This window comes from Sturnira hondurensis, unplaced genomic scaffold, assembly GCF_014824575.4.
Source record: "Sturnira hondurensis isolate 20B ecotype Veracruz unplaced genomic scaffold, ASM1482457v3 Scaffold0021795, whole genome shotgun sequence".
NCBI lineage: Eukaryota > Metazoa > Chordata > Mammalia > Chiroptera > Phyllostomidae > Sturnira > Sturnira hondurensis.
The window spans coordinates 2888496-2901871 of NW_028094426.1; the positions used below are offsets into that span (position 1 = coordinate 2888496).

At 42.6% G+C, this 13376-nt stretch overlaps 1 protein-coding gene across 1 annotated transcript in view; it reads left to right on the plus strand.

Moving 5' to 3' along the window:
* The window catches only part of LMNTD1 (lamin tail domain containing 1), a 92617-nt gene extending 82094 nt beyond the window's left edge, over positions 1–10523 (plus strand). Inside the window, exons 8-9 of the mRNA XM_037033856.1 lie at positions 6038–6176; positions 10113–10523. Of these exons, the coding sequence (XP_036889751.1) occupies positions 6038–6176; positions 10113–10523 (550 nt within the window). The remainder of the gene's footprint in view (positions 1–6037; positions 6177–10112) is intronic.
* Positions 10524–13376: the final 2853 nt, after the last annotated feature.

Consider the following 13376-nt stretch of genomic DNA (forward strand, 5'->3'; position numbering starts at 1 on the left):
CCCAATGTTCCGTCGTTTTAAACATCCTCTCCTCCTCCAGACCCGCTCTCGGAAACACAAAGGTTTTGCTTGTCTGGGCTTATTATGAGCTTAAAATGTACTTCTCACAGAGTGGTCTAAAGGGTGTTTCTGTTTTTTCCTTCCTGAGGTGTGTGCAAAGGAAAGGGAAAAAAAAACTATACCACAAATACACTCCCATCCAAAATAGCCCAACAATCATTTTTCTTTAACAGCAAGTGGCCAGCGCCCTGGAACAGTCAGTCATGTCAATGCTTTAATAAAGAAAAAATGAGACTGATGTTTTCAATAACCAATTTGGGTTATAAAATACAGATATTTGGCTAGTTTTCTAAAATATCAAATGTCCAAACTTGAAGGAAAAAATGATGGAGAGGAGAGAAAAGCACCAGGGAAAGGAAACAGCTGCGCTTTAGCTTCACTTCAAAGTCCAGCCGAGCTCGTACTCAATTCACAGTTTATGTCGTCAACAGCAAACGAGAAAAACCTGAGGACCAGGAAAGACAAAGCAGATGAGAAACCCTGAGAAGGGAGGGGTTGGGCAAGGAGGAAGAGGAGGAAAAGATGTGAGGCCTTCTTTGAAGCCGAGTTTGAGCTTCAACATCTATTTATAGTTTGTCCTCTACGAATTTTCTCCGTACAGAACCTACAGGTTGCCTCCTACATTCCAAAAAAGCAGCAGGAGAATAAAGGTTTAACCTGAGGTGAGAATTAGGTAAGTTGCTCAGCCCCTTGTCCACTCACCTTCTCCATGTGGAACCATTGTCTTCATGCCCCTTTCCTGGCTCTCTTGCTGAACAGAGTGGCAGGGTGGTGGGGAGCGCAGAGATGCCTGAAGACTGGACCATCACCCTAAGCACATTGCATGCAAGCCCAGCCTAAGGGCTAGGAAATGGAAGCAAAGTAGGGAACCCTGTGCTGACCAGGCTCATACAGGACTGGAGGTCCCCTGCCTCTCAGTTTTAGGTGCACCCAGATCGATCTTTCATTTTTCCAAACCTGCTCTTTGGCTGCTCAGGAATGCCTAAAATTCCAGGCTTAGAAAGCAAATTTTGTGGAAGAAAAGGCACATTCAGTTAAATCTTTAAAGTTGTATAAATTATTGATACTGTAGTCTCCTCAGAAAACAAATTTTGATGTGTGTGAGGATGGGGAAGACAGGAAAGAGGAGGAGGAGCTTGTGAAGGGCCAGCAGAAAGGGCGCAGGAGACCAGGCAAGGAGAAGACTCTGTTTTATTTGTTTTGTTTTGTCCTTGCTACTGAATCCACAGAATGGTACTACCGATGCGTGGCCATGCTCTAAAACAGGGGTGTCGAACTCATTTTCACTGGGGGCCACATCAGCCTCGCAGTTGCCTTCAAAGGGCCAAATGTAATTTGGGGACTGTATACATGTAACGACTCCTTAACTGTTAAACAAGAGCTCGGTGCTGCTGCTGCTGCTGCTGAGTAGAAACGAGAAACGGCTGCATAAGACAAGGTGGAGGGCGGAATTCAGTCCGCTTGTGTTTGCCACCTGTGCTCTAAAAGACGTCAGTGTTTGCAGATAAACACCAACACCCCATTCACACATAATCGAGATGAAAATGTCAGGGGGGTACAATAATTACTGTATAAGGAAGTAGCTTCTTATGAAAATTGCAACTCTAGGCCCAATCTCCCCCAAAGATAAAATTTCTGCTCATTTCACACAGTAAAAAAAAAAACTCGACAGAGTAATCCGGAGTGCATCCCATGCCATATGCATACTTCTATGGACTGAACTGTGTGCCCCCCAAATTCACATGTTGAAGCCCAAATCCCCTATGTGATAGTGTTGGAGATGAGACCTGTGGGAAGTGATTAGAGTTAGATGTGGTTGTGGGCGTGGGCCCCTAATCTGGATTAGTGATCTCTAGGAAGATCTTTAGGCCCCTAATCTGATAGGATTAGTGATCTTTAGGAAGAAAGGACAGTTTGCTGCCTCCCTTTCCTCCATGTGAAGACACAGCCTAGAAGGCAGCCATGTGCAAGCCCTCACCAGGAACCTAACCACCTTGAATTTTAATTTCCCAGCCTCTGGAACTGTGAAAACTAGATTTCTGTTTCCTATGGTATTTTGTTATGTCAACCCAATAAGCCTCACACACATACTAACAGGTATCACATACACATACTATGATTCACAAATTGCATCCCCCCTACAGCAATAACAAGAATGTGTGAAGCTGCGTGGGTGTGAGAACATTCATTGCAGCAATTGCTAATGGCAAAAAAAGAGGGACATCATTGTCTTAGTTTCCTGTGGCTGTTATAACAAAGTACCACAAACATGTATAAGTATTTCTGGATGGCTCAAAATGACAGAAACATGTAATCGCATCATTCTGGAAACTAAAAGTCTGAAATCAAAGTGTCAGCAAGACAACATTTTCTCTTAAACTGGTAAGAGAATTCTTTCTTAACTCTTCCCAGCTTCCAGTGCTTTGATGGCAATTTGGGGCATTCCTTGGTTTGTAGATGCAGCGCCCGAATCTTCCATGTTCCCATGGCGTTGTCTCTGTATATCTTCATATCATCTTACCTCTGTGAATGTCTGTCTTCGTATACAAATTTTCTCTTGTTATAAGGACACTAGTCACGTTAGATTAAGACTCTCCCTAATTACCTACTTTTAATTTGTTCACCTCCGTAAAGACTCTATTTCTGAATAAGATCACATTTGGAGATACTAGGGTTTAAGACCTCAACATATCTTTTGGGGGGATGGTAAGGAGGACACAACTCAACCCTTAACAAACTTTACAGTCTATCAATCATGAAAATGGAATTCTGCGTGCCTGTAATGAACCCTTTTAAAGTCATAAAAACAGACAGAGAGATATATCAACCTGGAGAAGTAGACTGTCCGGAACCTATCTCGAAATGAAGAAGGTGAGCATGTCAGACCAATGTGTATAACCTGGTCTAAAAGGCCTTGGAATTCTTATTTGAAATATGTGGTTTTGTCCTGACACACCATTTGAAACAAAGCTTACCAAAATATTTTATAGTAAATTGGGGAGAGGGTAGGATTGGAGGGTGAGAGAAGTATTTTCACTTTTTTTTTAATTACACTTTTTATTTTGAGGTAACTGTAGCTTCACATGCAGCTGCAACAAATAAAACAGAGACCTCATGTGCTCGTTACCCCCGTTTCCCCACTGAAAGTACAGAACAACATCATAACCAGGATATGGATATTGGTACACTCAAGATACAGATCATTCCCATCCCCACTGGAGTCCCATTCAGAGCCAAAGTCACTCTCTGCCACCCATCCTCTCCTAACCCTCGGCAAACACTAATCTTTTCTCCACTCCTATAACTTTCTCACTTCAAGAATGTTACGTAGTGGATCCCCACATAAGTAACCTTTTGGGACTAGCTTTGTCCCACTCACATAGTTCTCTGGATTTCCATCCATGTCGTTGCATGTGTCAATAGTGCGTTCCTTGTTCTGTCTGAGTAGCATTCCACGGGGTGGTGACACTGTGGTTTAACAATTCACCTGTAGAAGAACATCTACAAGTTGTCTGCAGTTTGGGGCTGTTAGAATAAAACTACCACAAATATTTGTCTACAGTATTTTGTGTAAACGTAAGTTGTTTCTTGGGGATAAACACCCGTGACTGCAATGTCTGGGTCATATGGTCACTGCATATTTAATCTGTAAGAAATCGCTGTATTGTTTTCCAGGGAAACGATACCATTTCACATTTTCACCAACAATGCATGAGTGATCCAATTGCTTGGCATCTTCTCCAGTACTTGGCACTTTCTATTTTTTATAGAAATTGTAATGAGATATCATTGTGGGTTTAAATTACATTTTGATAATGGCAAATAACGTTGAACTGCTTTTTATGCACTTATTTAGCATCTGTATGTCCTTGTCCATGAAATGTCTCTTCATGTCCTTTTTTGAGTGTTTTTTTCCTTACTGTTGAGTTTTTAGATTCACTATATATTCTAGATGTTGGTACTTTTATGAACACGTATTTTCTCACACCCTGAAACTTGTCTTTTTAGTCTCTTAACAGGGCTTTTTGCAAGGAAAGTTCTAAATTTTAACAAAGGCCAATTATCAATTTTTCCTTTCATGAATGTTTCTTTTGGTTTCAAGTCGAAGAACTCTTTGCCTAGCCAAACAGTTAAGGGCTAAGAACTCCTTAATCACAAATATTTTCTCTTACTTGTTTTCTAAAAAGTTTTATAGTTTTTTACATTTGACATGTTGTGGCCCATTTTGAGTTAATTTTTGTATAAGGTGTGAGACTTAGGCCAAGGTGCTTCTCTTTGTTTGTTTGTTTGCCTATGAACATCAAATTTTCCCAGCATAATTTTTTTAGCAGTCCGTTTGTCTGTGGAGGTAGATGGGAGGAGGAGAGCAAGGAGAGGAAGTGGTGGAGGAGGTCTCCAAGCACGAAGGTGCAGGCTTATTCAGCCAGGCTTGCCGGGTCTGGGCAGAAGTCCTGGGTGATAGCATAAGGGTCCCTGGGGTCCCCAGGCACAGGACAAGGCAGGGGGCTTGGTGTGGGAGCGCCAATCATTCTGGGCAATGTTACACAGTTATCCGTGGTAACAAAAATATCATTTAGAACATGTGTCATTTTCCACTTTCACTCAAATTTAACTTCTATTCAGAAGGTATTCACAATGATTTCATTGACAAATTCTTATGCTAAATAGCTAAAAAATGCTGCTATTAGTATAGTTATTCATTTATCATTTATCTGTAGTAAACAATCTTTGGCTGGCCCCCAAAATCATGCCACAACATTTTCAAAGGATGTTCTTTTATCATTTTTACCTAAACCAGAGCATAATTATTAAACAGCACTTATAAAATCTGATTCAAGGTTTAATTAAGCACTTAATTTCTTAAATGAGGTTTGACGATGTGCTGTGGTTTTAAAGTAATACTTCAGACTGGTCTGTCATTTGCGTTTAAAGACTATAAATTCCTGCACATTGCAAGCACTTGAAAACTAATAAACTAATACCAGAACATAATCAGTTTAATAAACATAAACTGATTATGTTCTGGTATTAAACAAATTTGAATTTTGGATTCTATTATCACAAATCGTGTGATATTTGTAAGTTCTTCTGAAAACCCAACAGTCATTCAAAGTAGCTCTATAACCTTGACCAAATTACTTAAACTGAAAAAAAAAGTCATTTTCTTCTCTTTCAAATAGGAATAATAACCTCATGTTACTTGGTCTCACACTCTGCGTGTCTCCAAGACTGAAAGTCCACAGAATATTGCAGGCAGGACATTTCCTTTCCATCCCTACTTCTGCTTTAGGGCATCACTAAACAGTCAAGAATCAGAGAACGATCTGCTCCAGAATATTTCTCTACAAGGGAAAAACAGTAATAATCCCTGGATAAACCCAGGCAGTACACATCTTTACCAAATAATCAAGGGAAGATCACCAGTAAAAAAGATGTATCAACATTACATGTCCTCTGAAACTACAGAGAAGGGTTTTAAGATCATGTCTGGGGTATGGCCAAAAATACAGACTCTCAATCTAATCTTGGGAAAACATTAGGCAAACCCCAAATGAGAGGCATTCTCCAAAATACCTGACCAATACTCATCAGCAGTGTCACATTACCGAAGACAAGAGCGAGGAATTGTTGTAGATTGGATATGACTAAACAGACAACCAAATTTTGGATCGCATCCTGAAATTTTTTTTTAAAGTCTTTAGGGGAAAAATGGGTGAAATTTAAATAGTTAATAGTATTATAACTATGGCAGTTTCCTGATTAAGATGTTATTAACATTAGAGAAAGCCAGATGAAGGGTATACAGAAACTCTCTATCTTACATTTGCAAGTTTTAAAAAGTTTAAAATAACTTACAAATTCAAAGCTTAAAAGAAGCATCAGAGAACAACGTTTTATCCTCTTCCGATAGAAAGGAAAGGAGGAAATAAGATTCCAGTTGCTATGAATGGTGTTCTCCCCAAATCCGCTATTGAAGCTCTCACCCCAAAAGTGATGGTGCTTGGAAATGGGGCCTTTGGGGAGAGTTAGAGTTCGATGGAGTCACGAGGGAGCTGGCTCTGCCCTCCTTCCCCCTCACCATCACCGCCCTCAAGCGCGCACCGAAAAGAGGCCATGTGAGCACACAGCAAGACGGCCTCCCTCTGCATGTCAGGGAGAACGCTGTCCGCAGGGATTGACTGTGGGGCATCCTGACTGCAAACTTGCAGCTTCCACAACTGTGAGAAAATAAACCTGTGATTTACCCTCTGCAGTTGCTGCTCTTTTGCTGTGGTAGCCCCAGATGACTAACAAACCAATTAAGCTACAAATTGGTCATTTCTGTACCAAAGTGACTTTCACTCTAGTTCGAATCTTCCATAATGTTCTATTTAGCTCAGTTAATTTCCTTAAGTATTGCCTGTTCGGGTGGCGCCATGTTCCTACTAAATGATGGAGACTTATGTGACTCTGAATTACCACTCCTAGGTCTGTCCTTGATAGATAATTGGCATGGTCCTTGATAGTTATTAAATTCTCATTAAATGATAATTCTATTAATAATGTTCTTTAGGCCACCTGATGTACAGAGCAAAATTACTTAGAGGGAGGTGTGTTTTGAGTAAGGAAGCATAATTGTGAAGGTGTAATAAAGATATATGTCAACTGGATTTTTGTGATAAATTCATTTTTATAAAGATAAAAGTAGTTTGAATTTAACCAAAATCTATGCGCTCCTCGAAGTATACAAAACTCAAGTCATTTGTCAATACAGGAGGAAAACCCAGGTTTAATAAGTTCATACTTTATACTTTTGCCAATAGTGAATACATATACTCCCATATTCACGTTACATGGGTCACATAATCTCCCTATCAGCAAGCAAGGGCATTGGTGACCCAGTAGAGAGATCATCCCTAAGTCAATGCACCAGAAAGCCAAGGTTGCAGTCTACTGCAAATTAATTCACTTATGAATCACCCCAGGATCTCAGGGATGCGCTGACCTACCTGTAGTAAAACTCAGCAAATTCATAAGCCTTTTGTCATGTATCCAATCCACCCCTAAACCTTGACATTTTTACCAACACTGTGTCCATAGCAAACATGTCAACTTCCGTAGGTAGGACAGTTGGTAAATACCACTAAATAAATGGGAGTGGGGGTGGAGACACCTATTGCCAGCCTTACTCTAATGGCACCAACATCCAGCCTTCATTTCCCACCTTTAGAACTAACTTGAGGTATGGTGACTATAGGGCCAACCACGTGGAAAAGATGTGGTCCTGCACCATCAACCAGGAAAAGGGAACCCAATTCACAGAACAGCTGGGACACTTGGCACTGCTGTAAGAATGCTGGATTGTTACCCCAGGCTTACACAAGGACAGACGACTGGAGGGTTTTTACAATACATTTTTCAGCATAATAATGGACTCTATTTCCATTTCTGCCTCTGCAACTGAGAATTGAGAACCACAGAATAATTCGTGATCATTATCTGTATGTTTCTACAAAGGGTGGTGAAGTGCTTATTACGAAGAGTGCAGCTGAAATGCCCACATTAGCATTTACAGCGGGAGACAGGCACCTCCCTTATCTCGTCCTTTGTGGTTTACCAGTTATCCTCTTACCTCCTAGTGACTCAAAGCTGTACCAGCAGCTAACCTCTGAATGCAGCTCTTTACTCCGCAAGATGAGCATCTCTAACAATAAGAACCAATGGAAGTAGCAGGCAAGAAGTGCAGTTTTCAACTTACAAGGTTAGTTAGGACTTTTAAAAAATCTTTAAACATTAATAAGGACAACAGGTAAATGAATTAGTAAAAGAAATGTAATATTAAAAACTTAACAGGAAAATTACTGTAAAATGTAATGAATATACAGATACCACAATAAAAATAAAAGTGTATTAAAGAGACAATTATCAAGAAGGCTGTGGTTTTAAGTGCGTTTATATTTGGCTTCGGAAATTAGAAACTCTAAGACAGAGAAGCAAGCTGAGAAGAGAAAGGCCAGTGTATGATTGTTGCAAGTGCTATACAGCAGGGCCTCAAAAACCTCGTTTATTCAAGGTCAGTTTGTTATAACTGTGATGAGAAAAAAATCAGTTCCACCTGGGGCCACTGTCTGTGTGGCGTTTGCATGTCCTATCTCTGTCTGTGTGAGGACTCTGGTTTCCTCCCACATCCCAAAAATGTGCACATCAGGTGAATTGGTGTGTCTACCTTGTTCCAGTCTGAGTGAGTATAGGTGTGTGCGATGCATGCCCCCTGCAATGGAAGGGTGTCTGTCCAGGGCAAGTTAGCACTAGGTGTGCTGAGGTTCTGAGAAAACCCTGGCCAACCAAAACTGTGGCCTGGAATAAGCAAGTTGCAAAATAATCATATTGTTTTTATTAACCTTCCTTAAATGTATGTATAGCTCACATTTATTTCAATGAGTAATATTACAAGTGTTTTGAGTTTTTATTTTGAAGTTTGATAATGTGTTTGTGACCAGAAATATGCCATAGAAATTTATATCTGGTTTATATTCATTAGCCTATGGTAAAATTGGTTTTGCTATACATCATTTTGCTTAAAGTTGCAGTTTTCAAGAACCTATTCATGAAGTTAAATGAGAACTTATTATAGTCTGTATTCAAATCAGTCAATTTTGATTGATTCATACTACACAGTACTAAAATTATTAGAAAAACTCCTTTGATGACTAAAACTATTTTTCTTACATTTGTATCTGTTAATGCAGAGAATGATGACTGTAAAACAAGTCTATCTTTTGTTTTAATATCATTTTAAAAGCATAAACTGGTTTGTATTACCATGTGATTGGGAATAATATTTAAGGTGGCATTCACAACTGAATGATCATACTTGCTTGCCAGTAATGATTAAAATAGCTAGAGTTACAAAATGACTTACAACCAGGTGTTAGTGAAAAATATTTAAAGTTCACATTTCCAGCTTTGCCCTTGGGTATAACCCAAGTGTTAGATTTCCGTTGCTTTGTCCAAAAATCACTTGACAGCAGGCGGCGCTCTTCTGTTAAAATCCGAAGTACTTTTTAAAAAGCTTTTAAGGCTGCAAATCCGCTAGCTCCCAACCGTAGTTCAAGTATTGTTTTCAAATAACACAAGTCCGTTTTGACTTTTCGTTTTATTTAGAGAAGGATGTCAAAGTAGAACTTTTATAAAATGTAATTTAATAAGATCTTTGATGTTAATAAATGCTTAATCTCTTCTGAATAAATATATTTGTCTAACATTCATTCCATTAAGATTTATTGAGGACCAACTAGGTGTAACACACCAACACTTCCTTCTAGCAGTCACCCCCAAATCCTGATACCAGAAGGCTTGGAGCATTAGAGTATGTTGTGTGAGCTTTAAGGGCAGAATATTTTAAAACAACGTGAAAGAATTAAGTCACTACATTAATCACACTCCACACAAAAGAATTCACTGTGCTATAGATAATCTAAAATATTTTAAACAAACAACTGAAACATTCCCTGTCAAGTTTATATCCCGACAAGAGAAATTATTCTTTTAACGTCCGAATGTTCATGTGTAACAATTCTGCTTATTTCTCTCTCGCGAGCAATCTAAGGCATTCTCAACAAAATTCAAGATGCGTCTGCAACGCCACAACATCGGGACGATTTTCGGTCCCAAAGCCCGGTCTTTCTCTCCCTCTCCGACCACCACCTCCCTCCGCGAATCTAGGGAGAGTCAACTGGCTGATCATTTTTACTTGCTACAAGAACCTCGACGAGGAACTTTTCCAAGTCGCCGCTTTATATTGGCTAATTATTGTATTTAAAAAAAAAAAAACCTTAGATTTAAACCAGGAGGAATGGTACGTCTTGCATTTTCCGAACCCTCCTTGTTTCACTTTCAAGCTAACGAGGTCTTACTGGCAATCATGCAAAAGACTTTTTTGAACATGCCAAGTCTCGAGTCATTGGACAGGGCTCTAGCTGCGAGTCCAGGTCTCACGTGGTGCCTCTGCGAGCCACCCAGAGCGTTTGCTGGGGTGAAACCCTTAAAACTTTTCTCCTTTTGTTTTGTAGAAAGCAAAAAGATCCAGCCTAAAAGAGCTAGGCTTCGGCTTGCCAAAACTGAGCCTTACAAAAGGCCGCCGGCGTCCCGAAAGACTGCCAAGGGCTCAGGGCTTAGAATGTTCTCAAGTTCAAGCAACTCCAGACGCCGCCGCGGCTCCGCGAAAGCCACCCCACGTCCCCGCCGCCGGCCCCGCAGCCAGCGTCGGCTGCGGGGGAGGGGCGCCCGGCCGAGGTCGCAGCCTGGTTGAGCAATCGGGCTCAGCACTTGAGCGAGGTTACGGTGGCCAATCGGAGGCCGCCTCTGCCATGACGCACGCGCTGAGAGCCCGTAGTATTTATAGATCGTATTTAAAGAGCCCTTGGGAGTCTCCCCGGCTCGGCTGGGCGGTGGCGCGGTGGCTGCGGGTCTGCTGCTGTTAGGCCCGCGCGCGCGTGTGGTGTGGTGGCGGGGCGGCCGCTGCTCCTCGGGTCCCTGTGGAGGCATTGGGCGTGGGGGAGCGTCCGAGCACATCCCACAGCGACTTTTACCCACTTCCCAGTGCTGTGCCTGCAAAGGGGGAGGCAGTGCTGCAGCTTCGAAGTCGATTGTGCTTAACACAAAGCTGTGGATTTGGAATAAAAAAATTAAAAATAAACATCTGGGGCGGGAGGGTAGGGGGGCAGCAGAAGGTTTGAACCGACCCCGCCCTAGCCCCACATTTGAGCCACCAGCCGATGCCGTTTCCTGGTGCTGGGCTAAGTGTAGAGGCGGCCTTCCTGGGGGGAGGGGAGAACAATACCGCCTAAAAAGCCAAAAGTCATGGAATTTGGGGGCGGGGGTGTTGGACCAGTTAGAATGTATTCGTGGAAAGTAAACTGCAAGATAGTGTCAGTGATTATCTTGGCATTTAGGAGATTGATCTTCAGACTTTGCAGCCAGCGAACTGCACCCTGCAATGCGAAACCAGGAAATTGGCATTACGTCAGGAGGGCAAAGAGACCCAAATTGCAACGGTTGCATCTGCAGGCTGGCTTTCTTTCTATCTCAAACCTCCCTCCACCCCCATTTTTTTTCCTTGAAGAGGCTTCATTGGCTGCGGGCCCTGCGCTGGGTGCCCCCCAGCGTGGCGTTCCAGGGCTTCTCATATAGGCGGAGCTCCCTGGATTCTGGCCAGCCCTGGGCCACCACCACACGTTGCCCTCCCTGACAAGCTCTTTCGGAGCAACAACTAATTCCTTTGAAAGATCATCCCATGCGCTGATGAATTAACTGAATTCCAAGAAGGGGTGGGGAACCGGACAAAATGCTCAGCTACTAGTCTCGCTTTGCTGGAGCTCACTTCAAGCCCAGGAACGCAGGTGGCGAATGGAGAAATACCATAGCAGTGTGTAGACTGGACGAGTTCTCAGCACCTTATCAGCGATCTCATTTCTCAGCATTGAAGGACTTGGTCACAGACTTGTCTGTGAGGGACCCATCTCATAGGCTTTGTCACTGCTTTTTGAAATCTTTTGAGGAGGAAGGTGAACCCTGAGGAGACTGGGAATGAGTCTATTTTGCCTCTTGGGAAATGCTGAGTTTGACACTGGCCTCACTCTCCCTGCTGCTCCCTCACCCTAGGTTCAGGGTCATTACAAGGTAACCGTAGTAACCAGTTCTAGGCTGGAGCCCCAGTCCACTCCTGGGCAAAGCTTAACACAAAAAAGCTGGTGACAATAGCTAATGATTACTGACTGTTCTGTGCTGGGTAGGCAGCGTGCTGAGGGCTTTGTCAGCTTTGATCTTCCTTAATAACGTATAGATAGGAAATAACTTCTCAAAATCAATGGTCCACCCGTTAGGAGAACAGGAACCCAGGCAGTCTGACTCCTAAGATCACACTGTTAACCTCTGGATCTGCACTGTCCAGTGGGGGAGGGGAGATGACTTTGGTCAGAAGGCCAGCCAGGCTCACCTCACATCCCACCAAGGAGGCAAGGGCCTTCATGCATCCCTGCTATCCTGTCAGCTACAATAAACCTCGTCCTGGTTAAACACAGTGAGGGTCAGAGAGCAGTATGTTTAATGCCCTTGCATAAGAGAAACTGTTCAGGAAAACCCAAGTTACTTCAGCTAATTTTCTTATTGCTCCTGTTTGCAACAGTATCTTATAAAGTTATATAAGGATTAAACTTTATAAAGCACTTCATTCCTAGCTCAGGCCATTGGGTAATGTAAGATCCTGTTCTCCCCATTAAAGATACTGGGAACCCAAAGAACTGAGTGAGTTACCATGTAAGTGAAAGGTGAGGCCATGCTCAGAATATGTTGGGAGCCTGATTCAAGGTAAGATGATTCCTGTCTTTGCTTTCCTTTTTGGTTGCCTTATCCTCCATCACTGGCGTCTAGGCAAGAGAGAGCCAGGGAAGGGAAACCGCCTGTGGTTTCGGAAAACTGTGATGAGTGTCTGGGAAGGGAAATTCAAATAAGGAAACATTTAGGAGGAGGGTGTGGCACTCTTTTGTATAATCATAATTGTGTATAGTGGAAACAAGTGATTTGGAAGCCAAGTACCTGATGGAGGTTGAAGCCCAGTTCTGCCCGAGCTGTGAACTGTGAGAGACCCAGCTGCCTCATCAGTGAAATGGAGTAAACGTGCTACCCACCTGCTGTTAGGCTGGCTCCTGACATTCTCCTCTGCTGCCCCCTCTTTCTCCTCTAGTCCTTTGGATGCTGGGGTTTCTCAGATTTCCCTTCTAGGCCTGAACACATGGTCACTGAGCACACTCTCCCTGGGTGATCTTACCCAGGCTGCATCTCCTGTTACCATTTGAGGGTTTTCTCTCTTGCTCAGGTCTCTTTCCTGAGCTCCAGATCCATATATCTGACTTTACCTGGAACCTCAAACTTGGATGTTCCAAACCAAATTACTCAATATCTATCTTCCAGCTACCATTCATAAAAGGTCAGCCCTGCCTCTATACATCTACCCCCTAGCTGTTCAAATCAAAGCCTGGGTCATTCATCTCCCCTTTAACCAATGGGAGATGGTTAATGGGAGATGGTCATTCATCTCCCATCTCCTAATTAATGACCAACTCCTACCACAGGTCAGGCTGTTAGCTGCTTCTCTCTTCCAGCCCCTACAACTTCCATGGTGCAACTAAATCCCCTTATCAGTCCCCTCTGTGTCTCCTGACACCCTCAGAACAAAGCCACCCAGAACTGGGCCCAGGCCTAGGTTTCTAACTGTTCTCTTGTCTGCACTCTACCCTTCAGCCCTTCTTAAATTCCTTTCATTTATTTGGTGGTTC